General features: G+C 48.7%; 1 protein-coding gene across 1 annotated transcript; it reads left to right on the top strand.

Moving 5' to 3' along the window:
- The first annotated feature begins 13 nt into the window (after positions 1-13).
- LOC144892067 (uncharacterized) lies at positions 14-1399 on the top strand. Its single transcript, XM_078777232.1, has 2 exons — positions 14-273; positions 412-1399. The coding sequence occupies exons 1-2, from the start codon at positions 118-120 to the stop codon at positions 1258-1260; spliced, it is 1005 nt and encodes a 334-aa protein (XP_078633358.1). The 5' UTR covers positions 14-117; the 3' UTR covers positions 1261-1399.
- Positions 1400-22328: the final 20929 nt, after the last annotated feature.

The raw sequence follows: 22328 nt of genomic DNA, 5'->3' as shown, positions 1-22328 counted from the left end.
TTCTCCACTGACAGTTACCATCCTGAGTCAATCAAAGCGCAGGAAAGGCTGAGGCGGGGCAGCTCAGAGAAGATCATTCTGGCTGGACCAGCAACCAGGAAGCCATATGACTTCAAAATGTTCCTTGCAAATGACGACAACAAAAAGCAGATGTGCCAGCTTCTTCTGAAAGTGTGGAGTGGACAAGAGGCAGCTACCAGGCTGGAGAGAACAGAGATGGCTGTGCTGATCGTGGAGGGGAAGGCCCACCAACTTGCCTCAACGAATGGCAAGGTAAAATTGAAAGCCCTTCGTGAATGGCGATTCAATTTGTAATTTTTCCTGAAAAAAAGGTGATTACCTGTGATGTTTGTCTAGATCTGAAACTGGCAGTGACTGGTGATTGAAATGCGGTGCCTTTTTGTGTTTCAGGTCGAGGTACGTGAACTCCCCACGATCTACAGCAACCAGGAAGAGACTGATACCAGGGTGGTTCTGTACCTCCATCATGCTGCTACCATCGGATACAAGAACGCTGTAGTCAGAACACCGGACACAGACATCCTCCTGATCCTGCTCCACCATGCCCACAACATCAAGCTGACGGTGTACCTGGATACAGGGTCAGGGAAGCATCGCCAACTTGTCAACGTCTCTGAGCTGGCAGAATCCCTGGGAGAGGACTACTGTGCCACTCTCCTGGGGTACTATGTGTTCAGCGGAGAAGACTGCACCAGTGCCTTCAAAGGGAAGGGAAAAGTCGGGCCCTTGAAAAAGCTGGAGAAGAATCCCAGGTTTCACAGGGCATTCGGTGAACTGGGTGACAACTGGGATGCCAACCCTGAGGTGGAGAGGCAGTTAGAAAAATTCACCTGTGTGATGTACGGCCAGAGTCGCGAGTCATCAGTGGACATTGTCCGTGCCAAGCTGCTACGAAAAATGGTGGGAGAGGACAAGACCCTCACATCCAAGTCCAAGGTTGATCTGGCTCGCCTTCCTCCATGCCAGTCTGCCCTGAAGCCGCACATCCAGCGTGTGAACCACCGCGTAGCATTGTACAAAAGAGCCGATCAACCTATCATCGAAAAGCCAAAACCTTATGAGGAGCAAGGATGGATAAGGACTGATGAAGGACTGTTGAAACCAATGTGGTCCAGTGGTCCCATCCTACCAACCTCACTGGTGGATCTTCTGAACACAGGAGAGCACGAAGAGGAGGAGGAAGAGGAAGGAGAAGAAGAGTTTGACTCTGACGATTTCGATGAAAATGATGATGACTGACTCAGTGTAGAATCACTAATGCTAATGATGTTTATCTAAAACAAGCAAGAGAAGAGTGGTCACATTGAGTGCTAGGACTATTTTGACAGTTGTAATATTTAGAAAAATAAAACTTTGTGTTAACGTCTGTGTAGACGGACCTTAATATGAGTCTATTATTTCGTAAAACTGTGATTATTTTGTAAATAAAGCACTAATTAGCATACTAGTATACCATAGACACATGTAATCATGTTATGAATAGTTCTATCATGATCTATGCCCTTCAAAACATGGGTCTAGACACCTTCATTTTTCAATTATCTGCAATATTGGCTGAGATATGTCAAAAATCGTTTTTTTGATAATGGCAGCAGTAATTTGCATAAAAATGGTATGTGGGACATTGTTTCAGCTTGGGGCCATAGCTAGTCATTTTCTACACATTTTTTCCAATCTAGAAACACTGATTAGAAGTATATCTCCGGGGGGTGCAGGGGGACCTAGTCTTCCTACTAGACTAAGGAGTCACGGCAGAAAGATGTGTTATTCTGTATGTCTTAGATCAATGGTGAAACCACACCAATTGTTACCAACAAACAAGTATTGTATTAAGATCACACAAGAATAACAGTACAAAAAAACAAAAGTAATCAATTGTACAACCAATATATCCTTCCTATGATGGTACCATCAGTTTCGTACAATATAACTCACTGTGCTCCAAGTGAGTGAAACAAGAACATTCCCAATGTCTCTATTCCGGCATCAAGCCAAAGTCGATCTGCTCCAGTGATCATCAGAACGATGTCTAATCGAGACCAGAATTCCGTTTGGTTGAGTGACAGTCACGCTTCCAAAGATGCGTAAAGGTGCCCTCCAGGCGACTGGGAAATCACACCTTTGGGTATGGACGTTCCACGGCTCCCAATCGGCGAACCGCAGATTTCGCACTCAAAAGCCACATTACACACACACACCAGGTTAACGTCTAGATGTGGTGAAAATGGTTGAAGCGAAGTGAAAAACCTGGAGCGATGTGAAAATCGGGCGTGAGTCAAAATGGCCAATGGCCCGTTCTCGAGACGTAATGGCACTCCAACGATTCTCTTCGGAATCGACCGCAAAACCTGTCACGCAGGTTTATGTCACAGCGATGACAACTCTGTCGCAGGAATCCCTTTCCCGGGAAACCCAAAGTTCACTCATGACCCTCGTTCGACAACGTTTGCTCCAGACCTCAAAGCAGCTCGGCTTTCTTGTCAAACTCACTCGCTCCGCCTTCTTTTCCTCCTTCTCCCTCTTCGTCGTCGTCCGGTTCCGGTTTCATTTAAAACATTAACTTTTTTACCTTTTGAAAATAGTAATCTCTATTTCCCTTAAACGACAACAATAATAGTACATGGAACCAAAAATGTTTACAGTGGATGAAAACCACAACAACGGAAATGACGAATCCGTAACACCAGCATCCTGATCAAATTACAAAATCCTGCCTGAAGTGATGCTGGCAAGGCAATGGCAAACCACCCGGTGTAACGCATCAGCATCATCGACATTCTGCAACACAGAATCAATAATCTTACTATAATTCACCAAATGTCCGTCCATCTAACTGTACGTCCATTCAAGGTACCGCAAAAACGGCTGAACCGATCGCAACGATATTTTGGGTGGGTAATCCTGGGAACTCCTGGAGTAAAATAGGCTCTATTGTTTTTCCAATTTCAGCTTTGGTCTCCAGCATTTTCAGGTTCGCATAGTTATTTTCCCGGGTGCCGCACAAACGGCTGCACCGATCGCTGCACAGCTGCACCAATCGGCTGCACCGATCGGACTTGGTGACCTCGGACAAAGACCTTTTAAAAGGACATGGGTTGAATCCCTGCTTGAGAGAATGCCAACCCCCTCCCCACCATCACGGTCGTCTCTCCAACTCACAATCCCACGAGATATGCGGAAAGGACGACCCAAAACCAATTATTTTCTTTTTGATTCGTATATAAACATCATTAAAAGTAAATAATGACCTCGGCCAAAGTTCAAACGACGTGGGTTTAATCTCCACATGAGAGAATTCCACATAGCTATTTGGGCGGTGTATAAGCTAACAGATCACTGCCTCCATCCATCTTGTCAAGGCTGTAACACCTGTCGGCTCAAAATCCTTTTAACTGTTGACTTGGTAGTTTTTACAATGAAGGAAACATTAACAATGTTGTTAAAAGTTTATTTTGTGATTAATTGGAGCTATTTGTTTGGAATGAAAAAAGAGATATCGAGTTCAAGTGAATGATGACATGCCGTGATGGTTTCTACTTTCTGAACGTGAACTTCGCAGATCGCCATATGCAGATTCACCACGGAGCCACGATCGATGTTTCTATACGTGAACGTAACCGTTTGTTTGCGAACGGGTACGTTTTTCATGGAAGTCCTTCACGAACTTGCTGTCCATGTCTGACGTGCGACTGAGGGTGCTACAGGAATGTGGAATTTATTGGTTTCATGCTTTCGCATTCACCGTATCTGTACTGCATTGCCTGTTTGCTTCTGGCTTCCCACCCATGCGTAGCACAGGTACCTCCCTAGTAATAATTATAACAACAACCTGAATCAGAATGTTTTCCCAGCATGCCAAGTGGTTTTTGATCTCTAAGTTTTGAGGCGTTTCTACCACATTGCCCTTCATCTACAGACTTGGCATTTAATATGGAATATATTTTTTGTGGGGGTGAACTTACTTTTCAAGATGTCTTAGAACCAAAAGTTCATTGGAATTATGTTGAAATTATTCTAGATTTTGTTAATGTGACCTTTAAAAGAAACAAAAACCACATTTGACATTTCGAAACAAATAAATTGATCCTTGAAAGTGATGTAAACTGATATCGAACTCAATTCATGGACAGTACTGTGTTAAACTTCTGTACGTTTTCCAGAAGTATCTCTTTATTTTGCACATTAGCCAATTTTTTTTTTAACAAAAACAAAAGTTAAATTACGACTGGGATTACGGACTAAAATTACAGTTCAGTACTTCATGTAACCCCCACGAGCATTCAGGAGAGCACGTAAACGTTGAGGCATGCTGGTCACGAGATTTGCCAAGGTTTGGACAGGAATCGCTTGCCATGCAGTGACAATAGCCTGCTGCAATTCACGCACAGAGGTCGGCTACTGGTCCAAGTGGTCGATTTGACGCGTTAATTCTGCCCACAAGTTCTCTATCGGATTCATATCCGGGGACATGGCAGGCCACTCCATATGCTCTACACCACTGTCAGCAAGAAAGTGTTGGATCATGCGAGCACGATGAGGCCGTGCATTGTCATCTTGGAAGACAAAGTTTCCTCGAAAGGCTGCACGACCAAATGGAAGCAATGTTTCTTCCAGAATGGACCTGTACTTGAAATGGTTCAGGTTTCCATTCAGAACAACCAGGTCAGTTTTGCCCCCTGCATGAAAAGCAGCCCAAACGGTCACCCCACCACCTTCAGCTTGGACTCTTGGCATTATACAATCTTTGTTGTAGGCTTCATGCACTTGTCTGCGCACTCGGACGCGGCCATCTTGACGATAGACCAGAAATCTAGACTCGTCACCGAAGATCACGTGATTCCAGTGTCCTGGCTGCCATTGACGGTGCTCTCTGGCCCACTGCAATCGGCGCTGGCGGTGTTGTCTGGTCAGGCATGGCTTTCTCAGGGGATGCCTGGCACGATAGCCTGCTTGAACCAGTCGTTGGTTGACTAGCCTTCTGGATACAGGCACATTTGTCAGTTGCTGCCACTCAGCCCTAAGCCGATTAGCTGACTTGGTACGGCCATTGCGGACTAACCGGTGCAGCTGGCGATCATCCCTCCTTGTGGTTCTGCGGGGACGTCCTGGCCTCGGTATTGGAGTAGGGACACCCCTCTGAGCATTTCGTTTCAGGATCTTTGATACCTGACCTTGAGTGATGCCATACTGCCGAGCAATAGCACGCTGTTTCATGCCGTAATTTCGTAAAGCCACCACTCCATGACAAACAGCATTGTCGAGTTGACGGACCATCTCCAGAGGAAGCGGCAATAACTTTTGGAGACGTGCAGCAGTTGTTTTCCACTAATACAGAACGCAACAACCCTTGTATACCCGACTGTGAAGCCAATCATCAAATGCACCTGTCCGTACATTTTGCCACGCCACCTGTGATATAATCCTGTTTTTGACTTCTTGCTGCGACAGACAATCAGTGACATGGTTCTTTTAACAAATAAATCACCAAAGTGTAAAAGAAACTCACCAGATTGATATACTGAGTTAAGAAAGTAAACCCAAGTCAAGAAAAAAAAAAAATTCCATATTAAATGCCAAGTCTGTATTTGTTTAACAACTCATTTTGCCAGACAGTCGTGTTTGCATTGAAATGGGTTTGAGGATTCATGGTATGGAGGGCCGATTGTAAAAATGGAGAATTATACATATTTTACCATCAAATTCCACGATTCAATTCATGATTGCTTTCCTGGCAAACAAGGAATGGTGATTTGGATGATTCGAAGTATCAATCGACATCGACATGATCAAAATACTTTGGGAAGAATATCTCAATACTCAATCTCAATACTCAGACTATAATATTTAAGGAGTTAATGAAGTTCCAATGAGGAATTCGATTCGACTGTCAGGGAATAGGACTCCATCAGGAAAATTCCAACTACCTTAATCATCTCCAAATGAACCTTGGAGAACATAATCATGGAATGTAAAAATATAGGAGACAATAAATCCATCTGACAGTCCATGAAACATCACCTGGAGTAGAAAGAGGACCCTGCGCCGGATTGTTCGACAGAGCAGACGTAACTCATTCGTCACGTCGTATACCTCCACGACGTGACGAAAGGGTTCAGGGGAATCGTTGGAATGCCAGGCAGTTTATACGAATCTCGAATTCCAGGGAATACTACAGAAATGCAGCTGCACAAAAGTCTTTCGTTTTTCCAGTTTTTCTGTGGAATCCTCTGGTTTGGAGCAAGGAACGGGCTCGCAGACATCTGGAAACGTGGAAACTGATTTTGTGGAGCGACGACTCCAGCTATTCCCATTAAAGCTGATGCCAGGCTCTGGGAGAATAATATAATTGGAATATGATATTTATGAGCTCAATAACAATAGACTGCAAGAACCAAAAGAACAAGGAATTTGCGATAAATTGATGAGGCGTGTGTGTGTGTGTGTATCTATGTGCGTGTGTTTGTGTATGTGTGTATGATTGATTGTGTGTGTCTTTGTGTGTGTGTGTGTGTGTGTGTGTGTGTGTGTGTGTGTGTGTGTGTGTGTCTATGTGCTTGTGTTTGTGTATGTGTGTATGATTGATTGTGTGTGTCTATGTGTGTGTGTTTATATGTGTGTGTGTGTGTGTGTTTGTGGCTAAGAGACAAAACAACTCTGGCTAAGAGAAGGAAAACCCCAAAATAGATCTATTGCAGACAACAACCCGTCCAGTTCAAAACTATTGTTATGGATAACTGTATGACAGCAGTCATGGAAGTCCGAAGGAAGAAGGAAAGTGGGATGTCCGAGAACTACCTCGAGGAGAACAGTGGAAAACTAGAATAGCACTTGATAGAGAGCATGCCACACCTCAGCCAGGTGAACAGTTTACGTTTTATATCCCAAAATCTCCCTCAATGTGCGCTGAGTGGGTTCATCAAAAATGTAATGGTTTCAGAGGGTCATTAACCAGTGTGGCAGCTACATTCAAATGTAAGGTGTGCACAGAGGGAGCTGCAGATGGAGGAAATGTTGAGTTGGATCTTGGAGACGGCGTGAAGCTGGAAGGTGTGAAAACATTTTGCTACCTCGGAGACATGCTGAATGGAGAAGGTGGATCAGACTCAGCAACGGTTGCTAGAGTGAGATGTGCATGGAAGAAGTTTCGGGAACTGAGTAGCGTGCTGACGAGGAGGGGAGTGTCGTTGAAGCTGAAGGGAAAGGTGTATGCTGCATGTGTGAGTAGAGTTATGATTTATGGGAGCGAGACATGGGTAATGAACGTAGAGCAGCAACGAAGGCTGGAAAGGGTGGAAATGCGAATGGTTCGGTGGATGTGCGAAGTGTCGTTGAGAGAGAGGAAGACAAATGATGAATTACGAAAGATGATGGGAATAGAGCCTGTGATGGATGCTGTGAAGAGAAACAGGTTGAGATGGTTTGGTCATGTATTGAGGAAGGATGAAAGTGACTGGTTGAGAAGAGTGATGGAAATGAATGTTGAAGGAAGTAGAGGACGGGGAAGACCGAGAAAGACTTGGCTGAAGATGGTGGAAGAAGAAATGCGGGCAAGGGGGTTAACAAGGAGAGATGCAGAAAATAGGGCAAAATGGAGAAGATTGTCATGGGGACCGCAAGGCTAACCCCCACTCTTGCTGGGAAAATGGCCTTAAAATGCCTGTTGTTGTTGTTGTTGTTGTTGTTGTATCTCACTGATATGTCAGATCTGGATTCGGACCTGAACCAAAATCTAATCAGCTTGTTCTTGTCACCAACGCAACTCATCCACCAAGTTTCGTCGGAATCCGTCCATAACTTTTTGAGCTATACTGTTCACAACCAGACAAACAGACACACAGACAAACAGACAGGGGTGAAAACAATGCCCATCCACCTGCAGTTGTGGAGGTAAAGAAAGAAAAGATATAGGATGGAGATCATGGAATGAAGCCAGGCCAATGGGCAGAAACATGGCGGATTGGAGGGCACGCACTGCAGCCTTATGGGCCACTTGGTCCGAACAGGATAGATAGATAGGTAGATAGATATACAGATAGATAAGTAGATAGATATACAGATAGATAGGTAGATAGATATACAGATATATAAGTAGATAGATAAGTAGACAGGTAGGTAGTGATGTAGATAGATAGATAGGTATATGGAGAGATAGATAGATAAATGCATAGATAGATAGATTGGTAGATAGAGAGATCGATAAATATGTAGGCAGATAGATGGATGGATAGGTAGATAGTGAGATAGATAGATATAAGGTAGTTATATAGAAAGGTAGATGGATAGATAGATAGACCGATTGGTAGATAGATATGTTGGCAGATACATAGATGGATAGATAAATAGTTAGATAGGTAGATAGATAGATAAATACGTAAATAGTTAGATAGATATATAGATAAATAGGTAAATAGTTAGATATATAGGTAGATATATAGATAAATACGTAAATAGTTGGATAGATAGGTAGATAGATAGATAAATACGTAAATAGTTAGATAGATATATAGATAAATAGGTAAATAGTTAGATATATAGGTAGATAGATAGATAAAGAGGTAGGTAGATAAATATATCGATAGTTAGGTAGATATATAAATAGGTAGGTAGATAAATAGGTAGGTAGACAGATAGTTGGGTAGGTAGATAGGTAGACAGATAGAAAGGTATATAGATAGGTATATAGATAGGTATATAGATACATCGACTATTGTCCAAACGTGAATTGTATCTCAAGACCTGATACAAAATGTCCATTCTATGAGGTAAACTCGCTAAACGCGGTTATGATGTAAATATTTGTTTTATCTCTCGAGAACATCGATCTCTCTTGACTTTTGAAACAATTTATCAGTTCATATGAATAATGTTTAGAGCCTTGATGTGAAAATTGTTCCCACTGGTGTGGGGTTTGATTCCCACAAACACTCAGCAGGTTTCTGCTCTCCTGCAATGTAGTGGACACCTGTCCAGGATTAACTCTTCCTTGAGAATTGTTCATGAATTGTTATCGATGTGCTTTACCTGTCATCTGGCTTGTGGAACTACACCACGTGACCATTAATAATGGGCTATCCTTTATGATAAAATTTCCCAGAATTTCTGAACCATCTATTTCCAAAACTTTCCCAAACTAAAGTTTGAGCCAGCAATTCCTTCTGATAAATTCATTGCCATCATCATGTCGCCAACCGTGGTGTTGACTTGTATTGTAAGGTTTGTGTGTGTCTATGTGTCTGTGTCTGTGTGTCTGTCTATGTGTTTGTGTGTGTCTACGTGTGTCTATGTGTATCTGTTTCTTGTGTGTGTCTGTGTCTCTGTGTCGTGTGTGTGTGTGTGTGTGTGTGTGTCTATATGTGTGTGTGTGTGTCTATGTGTGTGTGTGTGTGTGTGTGTGTCTATATGTGTGTGTGTGTGTGTCTATGTGCATGTGTTTGTCTATGTGCGTGTGTTTGTGTATGATTGATTGTGTGTGTGTGTATGATTGATTGTGTGTGTGTGTGTGTGTGTGTGTGTGTGTGTGTGTGTGTATGTGTGTATGATTGATTGTGTGTGTGTGTGTGTGTTTGTGTGTGTGTGTGTTTGTGTATGTGTGTATGATTGATTGTTTGTGTATGTGTGTATGATTGATTGTGTGTGTGTGTGTGTGTGTGTGTGTGTGTGTATATATATATGTGTGTGTGTGTGTGTGTGTGTGTGTGTATATATATATGTGTGTGTCCATGTGCGTGTGTATGATTGTGTGTGTGTGTGTGTGTGTGTGTGTGTGTGTGTGTGTGTGTGTGTGTGTGTGTTGAGGGGTGGGTTAGGGCGGGGGAGAGAGGTAGCCGAAAAAACAGTTTTGGTTTTAAAGATAACGATATTAATCATGACCACGTGATCGATAGCTGATAGCTGGAACCCTAAATCTACATTCGTTTCATATTCCTGCTACACAAGTAATTCAGTAACATTTTTACTTTAAGGTATAATGAAAGCAACAAGCCTTTGTTTATTAAAAACAAACTTTAATCTCACAAGTCTACTACCTCTTTATTGGTCTCCATTATTGCCATCATATTGTGTGGTTCGCCACGGAATGCTGGGAAGTGGCAATCCCAGTAGAGGTAATTGATGAAGGCAAGGCCGAGAAGTTCAAAAGACTGAAACTCTTCCGGTGGTGATCATGGAATTACTGTAGATAGGTGTGTTCGTTCGACAATCCTTATGGAGCGACAGGGTGAGACTGTGAGATTTCCCTGGTTAACGGACGTGTTACATTTATCAGACCAAATTCTAAGAAATTCCAGATCAGCATAAAGTGAACGGGCTGTGTCTGCCTCCTAGTGGGATATTGGAGTACTGTACAATACCGTGTGACATCTTCAGCAAAAAGGACAAGAGGGTTGACCAGAGCATCGCAGAGGTCGTTGGTGGAGGCGAGGACAGGATTGGGCCCAAGACTTCCTTAGCACACTCCATCCTTCATTGAAATTGGAGAGGAGACCGTTAGTTTGCACTCACCACAGGTAGAGAGCTTGTTAAGGAAAGCAGGGTGCCAGGCAGTGTCGAATGCCCGAATTATGTCAAGGGAGACGGTCCTTTTTTTTTTTTTGGGATACAAGATCGAGGCTCGTGTAAGAGCGAACATCAATCACAAATAAAAAACGGGCACACAAAACATACAATAAAGGGAGCGGGAGACAAGATGGAGAGAGAGAGGGAAGCACACAAGTTACAACAGCAGAGAACAGGGACAACAGAAGATCTGTGGGAGGGAGGGGGCTTGGGGGGAGGAGGCATGGGAAGGGGGGGGTGTGGGGGGATGTGAGAGGTATAAAAACACATGGACACTGCTAGGACTTCCAGGAAAGAAATCGGAATTTCAAAAAAGTGGATCTGGGGTGAATTAACAGGGGTAGAAAAGATGAAGGTTTCGGATGGGGGAGGATAATAGATGGTGGTGAACAGCTGTTTTAAAGACTTGGAGGGATGAGTGGGATTGAAGAGAGTGAGGGAGTTTGTTCCAGAGGCGGGAGAAAAGAGGAATGAAAGAGTGAAGCTGAGCAGAGAGTCTTGATTTTGGCAGTTTTGACATTGAGTCCATTTCGACATTGAGAATTTCGAAACTTCTAACCATTTGTTCGACATTGAGGGCCTCCAACCATTGTTGAGAGGGTAGCAGAAGCATGTCCAGAGTTGATTGGCCAAGACACAATCCAAACTGGTGGTCAGAGATCAGAGTTTGAGAAAAGAGGAAATATGGCATCAGCAGCAATGATGGATTCTTTGACGTTGCGTGTAATTGGAAGTAAGCTTACGGTATCCGATTTTGCATCCTTCCTGTGGATGGTAGCAATGTTTCCTCTCTGCCAGACAAACGGGATCAGGTATCCAAATATCCAAATTTATAACAGACAGGCTGAAAAGAGCGTAGGCCTATATTTTGTAAAATTTGCAACCCTTTTTCAGACCTCCTACCAATTCAATATTGAACATATACCAAGATAGAAAGAATTGAACATCTATATAAATAAAGGAGGAGTGTCTGTGTGTGTGTGTGTGTGTGTGTGTGTGTGTCTGTCTGGATGTCCGCTTATAACTCAAGAACTACACATCGGAGAAAAGTTTTAGACACAGATTCGGAATCAGCATAAAATTCCGGTGGTTATAGGCTACTTTTTATTTTAATATCAATGGTTTAAAAAACCGGGCCAGCTGCAATTCCATGGTGTAGCTTGTGGCGGCGCTATTGCCGCTTTCCGATCCCTTGACGCATTGCGGTTCCGATTCGCGATAAGGTCTATGCGCTATCACCGACACTTTTCCACCTTTTCCATACCTTTTAATCAGATTTACCTTATCGTCCATCGTAACCACATTACGCTTGGAAACACTAGAATTATCCTTCTTCGGACCCATGGCTAACACAGACACAGTAAAGGAATACTGTACGTCGCCTCCTTTTTTGAATGAGAATCAGCAGTTGCGCGTACGTACAGTATACTGTACGTACATATTTATATTTTTTTAATGTGCTTTTTATTGTATTTTAAATTGTTTTTTAGCTTCTTTTATTGTTAATTTATGTACTATTTTATTTATTTTTAATTTATTTTTAAGGAAAACAAATGTTTTCACGTCCGTAGGAGTGACGTAAAGTCGCACATAATGACGTTCGCTGCCCGGTCATGAAAGAAATTATGATTCTCTTGACAAAGTGACAGATGACACACAGACCTGGACCTGGACACTCTACTCTTTTGGTTTCAGACCTGGACACTCTACTCTGGACATGCTGCTTCTGCTTTCTCAACAATGGATGGAGGTCCTCAATGCCAAACAGGAAATTAGAGCAGTCTCCCTTGACATATCACATGCCTTCGATACGGTCTGGCACCCCGCTCTGCTCACCAAACTCTCCTCTTTTGGTATCCATGGAAATCTCCACACATGGCTGGCGGACTTCCTCTCTAGTCATAGTCAACGTGTGGCCCTGAATGGGTTTCTCTCATCTCCTCTTCCTGTTCAGGCTGGAGTTCCACAAGGCAGTGTTCTGGGCCCTGTGCTTTTTCTAGTCTTCATCAGTGATCTCTCTGACTCTCTTGAAAATCCTCTGTATCTCTTTGCTGATGACTCTACTCTCTGTCGCTCCATTCTTCATCCCTCAGATCGGCAGTCTGCAGCCTCCTCACTCTCTGCAGACCTGGACAAAATCAAAGACTGGGCAAACAAGTGGAACATGTCTTTCAATCCTGACAAATCTCACACTCTTACGATGTCTCTCCGAAAAGACCGACTGGACAACCCTCCCATCCACTTTCTGAATAATCCTCTCCAAGAAGTTCTGTCACTCAAGCTTTTGGGTCTCACTATCTGCCATGATCTTTCCTGGGAAAACCACATTTCAAATCTGGCCTCCAAAGCCAGTCGCCGACTGGGCATCCTCCGTCGTGCGAAGTCCTTCCTTGGCACACCTGAGCTCCTCACCACATACAAGGCTTTCATCCGCAGCTCAATGGAATACTGCTCTCCCCTCTGGGCTGGTGCTCCTGCCTCACACCTAGCTCATCTTCACGCTGTTGAAACCAAAGCATTCAGAATCATTGGAATCTCCCACGATGAAGCTAACTCCAAGGGCCTCTCACTCACTCACCGCAGGCAGGTTGGTGGTCTTTCCGTCTTCTACCGACTCATCTCTGGCCTTGCCCCCCCAGCTCTCTCTGGGCCCTGTCCTGCAAATATTCCGACAGGTCGCACAAGATCTGCCTGCAACCCTCTTATGGTCAAACTGCCAAAATCAAGACTCTCTGCTCACTTTCACTCCTTCATTCCTCTTTTCTCCCGCCTCTGGAACAAACTCCCTCACTCTCTTCAATCCCACTCCACCCTCTAGGTCCTTAAAACAGCTGTTCACCACCATCTCTTATCTTCCCCCATCCAAAACCTTGATCTTTTCTACCCCCGCTAATTTCACCCCAATTCCACTTTTTTGAAATACCAACTTCTGTCCTGGAAGTCCTTGGTGTCCTTGTGTTTTATACTTCTCCCCCCCCCCCCTTCCCACGCCTCCTCCCCCCAAGCCCTCTCCCTTCCACACATCTCCCTGCTCTCAAATGTTGTGGTTGTGTGCTTCCCCTTCTCTCCCCATCTTGTCTTCCGCTCCCTCTTTTTGTATATTTTGTTTGTCTGGTTGATTTGTTTGTGAAGTAAATGTTAGCTCTTTCACGAGCCTCGATTCAGTATACAAAAAAAAAAAAGAAAAAAAAAAAAAGATGAAGATCAGGCAGTAAACCTCCCAACTGAGTTTCTCAACAGTCGTCAGCCTCAAGGACTCCCAACACACAGGTTGATTCTCAAGGTGGGAGCACCAATCATGCTTCTAAGGAATCTTGATCCACCAAAGCTGTGTAATGGAACACGATTGACAATCCAGCAAATGATTCCGCATGTCCTGGATGCAACCATCCTCTCAGGACAATACAGAGGAGAGAAAGTATTCATTCCAAGGATACCACTTATTCCACCTGACCTTCCATTCTCCTTCAAGAGGATTCAGTTCCCCATCAGGCTATGTTTTGCTATGTCCATCAACAGGGCGCAGGGGCAATCAATGAAGGTTGTAGGCCTGAACTTCACAGAACAAGTGTTTGCCCATGGCCAGCTGTACGTGGGCTGCTCGAGGGTTGGAAAACCAAGCAATCTCTATGTCTTGGCACCAAGTAAGAAAACCAGAAATGTTGTATACCCAGAGGTTTTGAGAAATTGAAAATTGAAAAAACGCCATGTAGGAAATGTACTGTGATATTGCTCTAAAATATACATGTTCTTTTCATCATATGTTTGTATTATTCTTATTCAACCCGGGCGAAGCCGGGTACCTCAGCTAGTCTATTATAAAGAGGCTGTGGGACTGTGGGAGCCACATTCACGTGACGCCATCTTAATTTGCATGGGCGCTCTTGGATTTCCCTTCACCACGAGCGGACGTGTCATTTTAGAATGACCTTGCCTTCATTTGAAATCATCCAAAAATGGCAGAAGCGCTGCTTAATTCATCAATTTGTGGCTACGAGAGGGCATTTCCAAAAATAAGAAAGCAGGAAGTTCAACTAAAAGTTTGTAAAATTTGGAGGGAGCATGATGTGCAACACGAAATCAGTGATTATAATAGGTGTCAGATGCCACTGATTAATAAAAATAAGAAAACTTGTAGAATGAAAGTTGATCGGAATTTTAAAAATACTGAATTTTTAATAGTCAGCGTCACAGAAAGGAGGCAAAGACAAAAAAAAAAACCCCCAAAAAATAAATCACGTATTTCGTGTATGGGGTCCTAATTGATGACGTAGATGCTCTGCAGTTTCGTCACAAATGGCGCAGAACGGGATACCTTATGTACAACTGATGAATAAAAACAATAAGCCTGCCAAGCCTCTCCCACGTGTATATAGTTGTCATTTTAATATCTATGCTACCATAAACATATTGTTGCGGTTTTTGGAAAACACTTAAAAGTAATGCCAACCACCATACAGGTCCCGTAGAATAGTTATTACATAGCAGACCATTATCTTAGTCCCTTCCCCTTATTTCGGGTTAGTATGTCTTTATGCGTTGGGGAAAGAAAAGATAGGTCCTCCACTTATAAGGGATAATGCACCTGGCAATGCACCAGGCTCCAAGGCACACCATGGTGTCCAGGTTCAGAAACCCACCAATCAGAGTGACTGTGGGGGAACTTGGGGGGGCGGAGTAACGGGCTCCACCAATCGGGAGCCAGGAGACCTCCAAGAATTCCCCCCCTACCCCTTAGAGGGTGAACAAAGGGATGTTGAACACGTTTTTGATCTCTTGGTCCGGGCTCTTGGTCACAGGCAGTCGCAGTTGTGCTGGCTTTTGGTTCGTGGCTGGCATCACAAGTGGTCATGGTTCATTTGCTCTCTGCCCGGTCTCTTGCCTCACGCAGCACGTGGACACTTTGCTCTCTGCTTGCTCTCTCTCTCGCCCACTCACTGAGTACGTGGGTATTTTGTGCTTTTGGCCAGTCTCCCTCTCGCAGGCCTTTACACCTGCATTATTCCACTCTGGGCCTGTCTCTTGTGCACTCACCACGTGTCTGCAAGATTACTACACTTTGGGCCTGTCTCTTTGTCGACTCCGGGCCTGTCTCACTCTGCTGGGTTCACTGAGCACATGTGCTCCACTCTTGGGGCCTGGATTGTTGGCCTGGCACGTGTGCTCCTCTCTTGGCCTGGGTCACTCTGCCGTGCTTACGATCGACCTCACTCTGCCTGTCCGTGTTGGGATCGTCGTTACCTGCTCGTGCTCCTCAATGGCGGCAACGGGACGAGGGCGTCGCGAGGAGAGGTATCCGGAGCATCGTAGCCTCTGTGCTATCAGGTTTGTTTGTTCCCCTTCCCTCCCCGTGAAAGTGTGCTGGGCCCATGTGATGTATATCGGTAGTAATCGTCATAAGGCATAGAATAAGCTAAGTTTCTGCTTCTCATCTCTTTTTCTTTGCTATTGAAATAATTACATTGTAAATATTTGTAATAAATCAAATTGTTAAACGTTTTCCTTTTCTCTATGTTCGTGAATGTCTTTTCCTTCATTGATCCGCTATTCTTCGTATCCAGGTAAAATCGACTGTAACAGCATTAGCACCCCTCTGGCGGTTACCAACAGTTTTTGCTCGGCCATCTAAATTTCAATCTAGGAATAAAGGAAACCGCTGGAGGGTACGTACGGTACGTTTCCTGATTGGGACCGTCACGTGGTACAGGTAAGCTATCGCGTGATGGACCAATTGGCATTCGTAGTTGCTGATTCGCAACCTGCTAAGCATGAAGTTATTCGTGCGCAGCAGCCGCAGGTCCGGTAAGTTCGGGAGGGAACGGAGGTTAACCCCCTCGTAGTAAACCCCAACCCCGGGCCGTAACACATTCGGTGTTCAGGAGCGGGATTCTGCTCTGGCCACCATAACAATATTAACAATACGATATGCTTATAGTACTGGTTAATATGACTATTTACCAACATTAACGACTTTCTAAAAGATGTTTCACCATCTCAGAAAATACAACATATAGCCCAACCTTCTCAAAAACACATCTTTCAACAAAAATGCCAAAGCTGTATTTTTTTTTGGGTGGCGCCTATATGGACCCCCTCCCCAACTCCAAGAGACTCTCAATTCCTGGCCCCATATATCTCAAATAAAATTTAGATTCTGAAAAGATCCATAAAACCAGATAAACAGGAAATTCCTGAAATAATGAATTTTTACATTGTGAGACTTGCTGTGTTGGCAGGGATGAGGGCGAGGGTAGGAGGAGGAAGGGGATTTGAGGGAGGAGGAAGGGGAGATGAGGGGGAGAATAGGAGGGGGATGGGGAGATGAGCAGGGGGGAGGATTGGAATGGGATGGGGAGATGAGGAGTGGAGGGCAGGAGGGGGATGAAAGATGAGGGGTGGATGAGGGGGGAGGATAGGAGGGGAATGGGGGGAGGATAGGAGGGGAATGGGGAGATGAGAAGGGGGGGGGAGGAGGGGAAGGTGAGTGGGAGGGGGGGGGGGGTAGGATGAGGATGAGGAGATGAGGGGGGCTGTAGGAGGAGGATGAGAAGATGAGGGAGGGGGAGGATAGAAGGGGGATTGGGAGATGAGGGTAGGAGGAGGCTGGGGAGATTGGGGGGGGGGGGGGAATTCGAGGGGGTTGGGGAGGTGAGGGGGGAGGGGGAAGGAGGAGGGAGGGGCGGGGGGGGGGGAGTAGGACTTAACTCGTTCACTTTCCCAACTTTACGGATTCAAAGCCAGGATTTAATATTGCCTTTGAATCCGTAATGTTAGTAAAGTATACAAATGTAGGTAAAGTTGGTTATAGGTTTTTATGGATTTGTTGGAAAACACAAATTTGCTCATCAGCGAAAGGTTGGACGATGTTAGCCGTTTTATCGACAAGACAGTATTGGCTACCTGGTGTACATTGATCTAGCCTGGGCTACCTGGCCGAGATAGGCAAGTCGTAAAAATCTTAAGTTTATTATTTTTAAAAAGTTTAAAATAGAAGATCAATTGTAATAATGGACAAAGGAGTGTTTTATGGTAAAAAAAAAAAAAACATTTAATATTTGCACATTTCATTGTAGGATTCCTGACCACAATGTTTATGGCGATGAAGGCCACAGACGTCTCAGGAATGCCATTTCCAAGCATTTGTGAAAACAACACCGCTGATGGATAAGAATAGCTGACGTTGAAGGAACTGCGCTCCAACGCGAGTCGAAAGAATTGACGCGACCAAAGACGGAATTCGTCCGAGTTGCTTTATTGAAACAAAACAGCTCAGGTATTCTGACAAGCCCGTTTATCGGGCAGCAATATATATACACATTTATGTCGGGAAGTTTGCCCGGCAAAAGCTATACCGGGCATGCTCGGGTATCAAGGGCGAGCCTTGGAAAGGCGAGTCTGGACCTGCCCGGGCGTGTTTGGCTGCGGCCTGGCAAGTCGAGGCTGGGCGTGCCCGGGCGCTCTGGACGAGCACTGGAAAGGTGATAGCAGGCATGCCCAGATGCTCTGGGCGAGCCCTGGAGAGGCGATAGCGGGCATGCCCGGACGCTCTGGGCGAGCCCTGGAAAGGCGATAGCGGGCATGCCCGGACGCTCTGGGCGAGCCCTGGAAAGGCGAGAGCGGGCATGCCCGGGAAAGACGAGACTGGGCGTGCCCGGGAGGTTCGGGCGTGCCCGGGAACAGTGAGTCCGGGCATGCCCGGGAGAGGCGCGTCTGGCCGTGTTCTGGCCGGTGCAAGGCGATTGTGTGCATCCAGCGGTAACCGCTACACACGCCCCTCCAGAATCGACCTGCACCGGCAGGGTCAATTTAAGGGGGGTCCGGATGACCCGGCCGAAGCGACCCCTGGAGGGTCGTGGGGAGGGGTCCGACGTGGTGGTGGGTGGTCGAGCGGGGGGAACTGTGGACGGGGGGCGGCCTCGCCGCGGAGGAAGGGCCAACCGTGGTGGTCGGTCGACGTCCATGTGCGCCGGTTTGAGGCGGTCCACAGAAATCCGGTCCAGCCGGCCGCCGAAGTCGACGATGAAAGACTTGTCGCCCCGTCGCAGGACCCGGAAGGGCCCGTCGTACGGCGGCCGGAGTGGCCCCCGGTGCGCGTCATGACGCACAAAGACGTACTCCGCTGTGCGAAGCGCCGGGGGGACGTAGGACTGGGGGCCACTGTGGCGGGACGTCGGCACGGGGGCAAATCGTCGGGCGGCCTCCTGGAGGTCCGAGCGCTGGCGAGCGGCGGACCAGGGACTGGTAGAGTCGGGCACGAATTCGCCCGGGACGCGGAGCGGCTGGCCGTAGACGAGCTCGGCGGCGGACGCCTGGAGGTCTTCCTTGGGGGCCGTGCGAAGGCCCAAAAGGACCCACGGCAGCCGGTCGGCCCAACCGTCGTCCTGAAGGCCGGCCATGAGTGCGGCCTTCATGGAGCGGTGAAACCGCTCGCACAACCCATTGGCTTGGGGGTGGTAGGCCGTGGTGCGGTGCAGCGTGACCCCCAACGAACGGGCGACTGCGCCCCAAAGCTCAGACGTGAACTGTGGGCCGCGGTCGGACGAGATGTCCGCTGGTGCGCCGAAGCGCGCGACCCAGGTGGCGATGAACGCCTGCGCCACGTCGGCGGTGGTGGTGGAGGTGAGGGGCACGGCCTCCGGCCACCTGGTGGTCCTGTCCACCATGGTGAGCAGGTGGGTGAACCCCCGCGAGGGGGGCAGGGGACCCACCAGGTCCACGTGGACGTGGTCGAAACGCCGTTCAGGCACGGCGAAAGGTGCCAGCGGGGCCTGGGTGTGGCGGTGGACCTTGGCTCGCTGGCAGGCCGTGCAGGCGTTGGCCCAGTCGCGGATGTTTCGTCGAAGGCCGTGCCAGACGAAACGCGCCGACACCAGCTTCTGAGAAGCTTTCCGGCCCGGGTGAGAAAGGCCGTGGATGGAGGCGAAGATGCGGCGCTGCCAGGAAACGGGCAGGATGGGGCGAGGCTGGCCCTGGGAGACGTCGCAGAGCAGGACGGTGCCCGCGAAGGGGATGTCGGCCAGGTGGAGGCCCGTGTCCGCCGCGCGGAGTGCCTGCACCGAGGCGTCGGTGGTCTGGTCGGCCGCCTTGAGCGCGAAGTCCACGCCGAGGTGGACCGCGTTCGCGCTGGCCCGCGAAAGGCAGTCGGCCACGGCGTTGTCTTTGCCGGCGACGTGCTGGATGTCCGTGGTGAACTCCGACACGGCGGAGAGGTGGCGCTGCTGGCGGGCCGACCACGGCTCCGTGACCTTAGCCATTGCGTAGACCAACGGCTTGTGGTCGACGAAAGCCATGAACGGGCGGCCCTCCAGGAGGTGTCGGAAATGGCGAACGGCCAGGAATAGCCCGAGCAGCTCGCGGTCGAACGTGCTGTAGTTTAACTCGTTCGGCCGGAGTTGCCGGCTGAAAAAAGCGAGTGGCTGCCAAACCCCGTCCACCCATTGCTCATGGACGGCGCCCACCGCGTAGTTGGAGGCGTCCGTAGTGAGGGCGATGGGCGCGTTGAGCACCGGGTGAGCCAGCAGCGTTGCGTCGGCGAGGGCCCGTTTGGCGCTGGCGAAGGCCGCGTCCATGGACGCGGACCAAACAATGTCATGCTTGGCCGGCTTGCCCCGGAGGGCCTCGTAAAGGGGCCGCATGAGCTGAGCAGCGCGGGGCACGAATCGGTGATAAAAATTCACCATGCCGAGGAACTCTTGGAGGGCCTTGATGGAACGGGGACGCGGGAACGTGGTGATGGCCTCGACCTTGGTCGGCAGTGGCAAGGCCCCGGTCTTGGTGATGCGGTGGCCCAAAAAGTCAACGGTCGTCGCGCCGAAGTGGCATTTGACCTGGTTGACAATTAAGCCGTGCTCGCTGAGGCGACCGAACAGTGTTCGGAGGTGGAGGAGGTGCTCGGCGCGGGACGTGCTGGCGACGAGGATGTCGTCCAGATAGACGAAAAGAAATGGCAGGTCGCGCAGCACGCCGTCCATCAAGCGCTGGAACGCCTGGGCCGCATTCTTGAGGCCAAACGGCATCCGCAAAAATTCGAACAGGCCGAACGGCGTGATGACGGCCGTCTTCGGGACGTCGGCCGCCCGGACAGGTACCTGGTGGTAGCCCCGTATCAGGTCAATTTTTGAAAAGATGACCCGTCCCGCCAAACGGGCGGAAAAGTCCTGAATATGCGGGATCGGGTACCTGTCGGGGGTGGTAGCGTCATTGAGACGGCGGTAGTCACCACACGGGCGCCACCCACCCCCCGGCTTTGGCACGATGTGCAGTGGCGAGGCCCACGCGCTATCGGAGCGCCGCACGATGCCGAGGTGCTCCAACGCGTCGAATTCGGCCTTCGCCATGGCGAGCTTGGCTGGGTCGAGGCGGCGGGCCCTGGCGTAGACCGGCGGGCCCGTAGTGGGTATGTGGTGCTCGATCCCGTGCCGCACCGCGACGGCCGAAAACGTCGGCCGCGTGAGGGCCGGGAATTCCACGAGCAGGCGAGCGAACTCGTTTGTTGCCGGGAGGGCGCACGCCAGTTCGGTCGGCGCGGAGCTGCTCATTGTGCACGCCAGGGAGCTGAAGGTCTCGGCGTGGACAAGGCGACGTCGTTTGACGTCGACCAGCAGCCCGTGCGCGCAGAGGAAGTCGGCGCCCAGCAAAGCCACGGGGACGCTGGCGGTAACAAAAGTCCATTGAAAGCGCTGGCTGCCGAAGCAGAGGGTGACGACGCGTGGGCCGAAAGTGCGTATGGCCGAGCCATTAGCAGCGACCAAAGAGGGGCCGCAAACTGCGTCCAGCCTGTCCTGCTCGGAGGCGGGTATGACGCTCAGTTGGGCGCCGGTGTCGCACAGGAAACGCCGCCGAGACGCTTTGTCCCGAATAAACAGCAAGTTGCCCGAGTGGCCGACGCTCATGGCTGGGAATGAACGCCGGCCCGGCCGTTTCCCGACCTGCCGAAAGTGCACGGGGGCCGGCACGTCCGAGCCTTGTGTCCGAACCTGGCGTGGTAATAACACCACGCCCGGTCAGGTGGGGGCCCCGGCCGTCGTGTCGGAAGCGGGCGGTGCGGCGTGGCGGCCGCCAGTTGCACCGGCAGTTCGGCCTCCAACCGCGCAGGGCGCTCGGGCGTCGTGGGCGTCGCCTCGGACGGCGGCGGGCTCCAGGTAACCGCGCCGATGTGCTGGCCCGCCGAGGAGATCTTATCGGCTTCCCTGGCGAGGGCGCGGGAATCCGTGATCAACGTGCCAGCCAGGGCGAGGCGTACCGGGTGAGGCAGCTGGCGAAGGAACAGCTCGCGGAACAGAAAATCCGGAGAGTGCTCACCGAGCAACGAGAGCATATAGTCCATGCGCTCGGACGGGCGCGTGTCGCCGAGCTCGGGCAGGTCAAGCAGGCGCCGTGCGCGTGCTGCCGGTGAGAGGGCGAAAGCGTCGAGGAGGAGTGTCTTCAGCGCGTCGTATTTGTCAGCAGCCGGCGGGTGCTGGAGGAGGCTCAAGGCGCAGGCCGCGGTGGCGGAACCGAGCGCCGCCACAACATGGTGGAAGCGGGTGTCGTCCGCGGTGATGCCTCGCAGGGCGAAATGAGAGTCCGCCTGAGCGAACCAAAGAGCCGCGTGAGCCTCCCAGAAGGTAGGCAGTTTAAGCGTCACTGCCGTATCCATGTCGGTAGGTCACCAATGAAGGAACTGCGCTCCAACGCGAGTCGAAAGAATTGACGCGACCAAAGACGGAATTCGTCCGAGTTGCTTTATTGAAACAAAACAGCTCAGGTATTCT

The sequence above is a fragment of the Myxine glutinosa genome, chromosome 5 (genome assembly GCF_964187855.1).
Source record: "Myxine glutinosa chromosome 5, kmMyxGlut1.1, whole genome shotgun sequence".
Taxonomy (NCBI): Eukaryota; Metazoa; Chordata; class Myxini; order Myxiniformes; family Myxinidae; genus Myxine; species Myxine glutinosa.
The sequence above is the reverse complement of the archived record's forward strand: the minus strand, read 5'-3'. Positions and strand labels throughout refer to the sequence as shown.

Excerpts from the sequence above, each read along its gene's own strand:
- LOC144892067 (XM_078777232.1), top strand. The coding sequence starts at position 118 with ATGTTCCTTGCAAATGACGACAACAAAAAGCAGATGTGCCAGCTTCTT. Across the intron at positions 274-411 it reads TTGCCTCAACGAATGGCAAG|GTCGAGGTACGTGAACTCCC; the intron begins GTAAAATTGAAA and ends TTTGTGTTTCAG.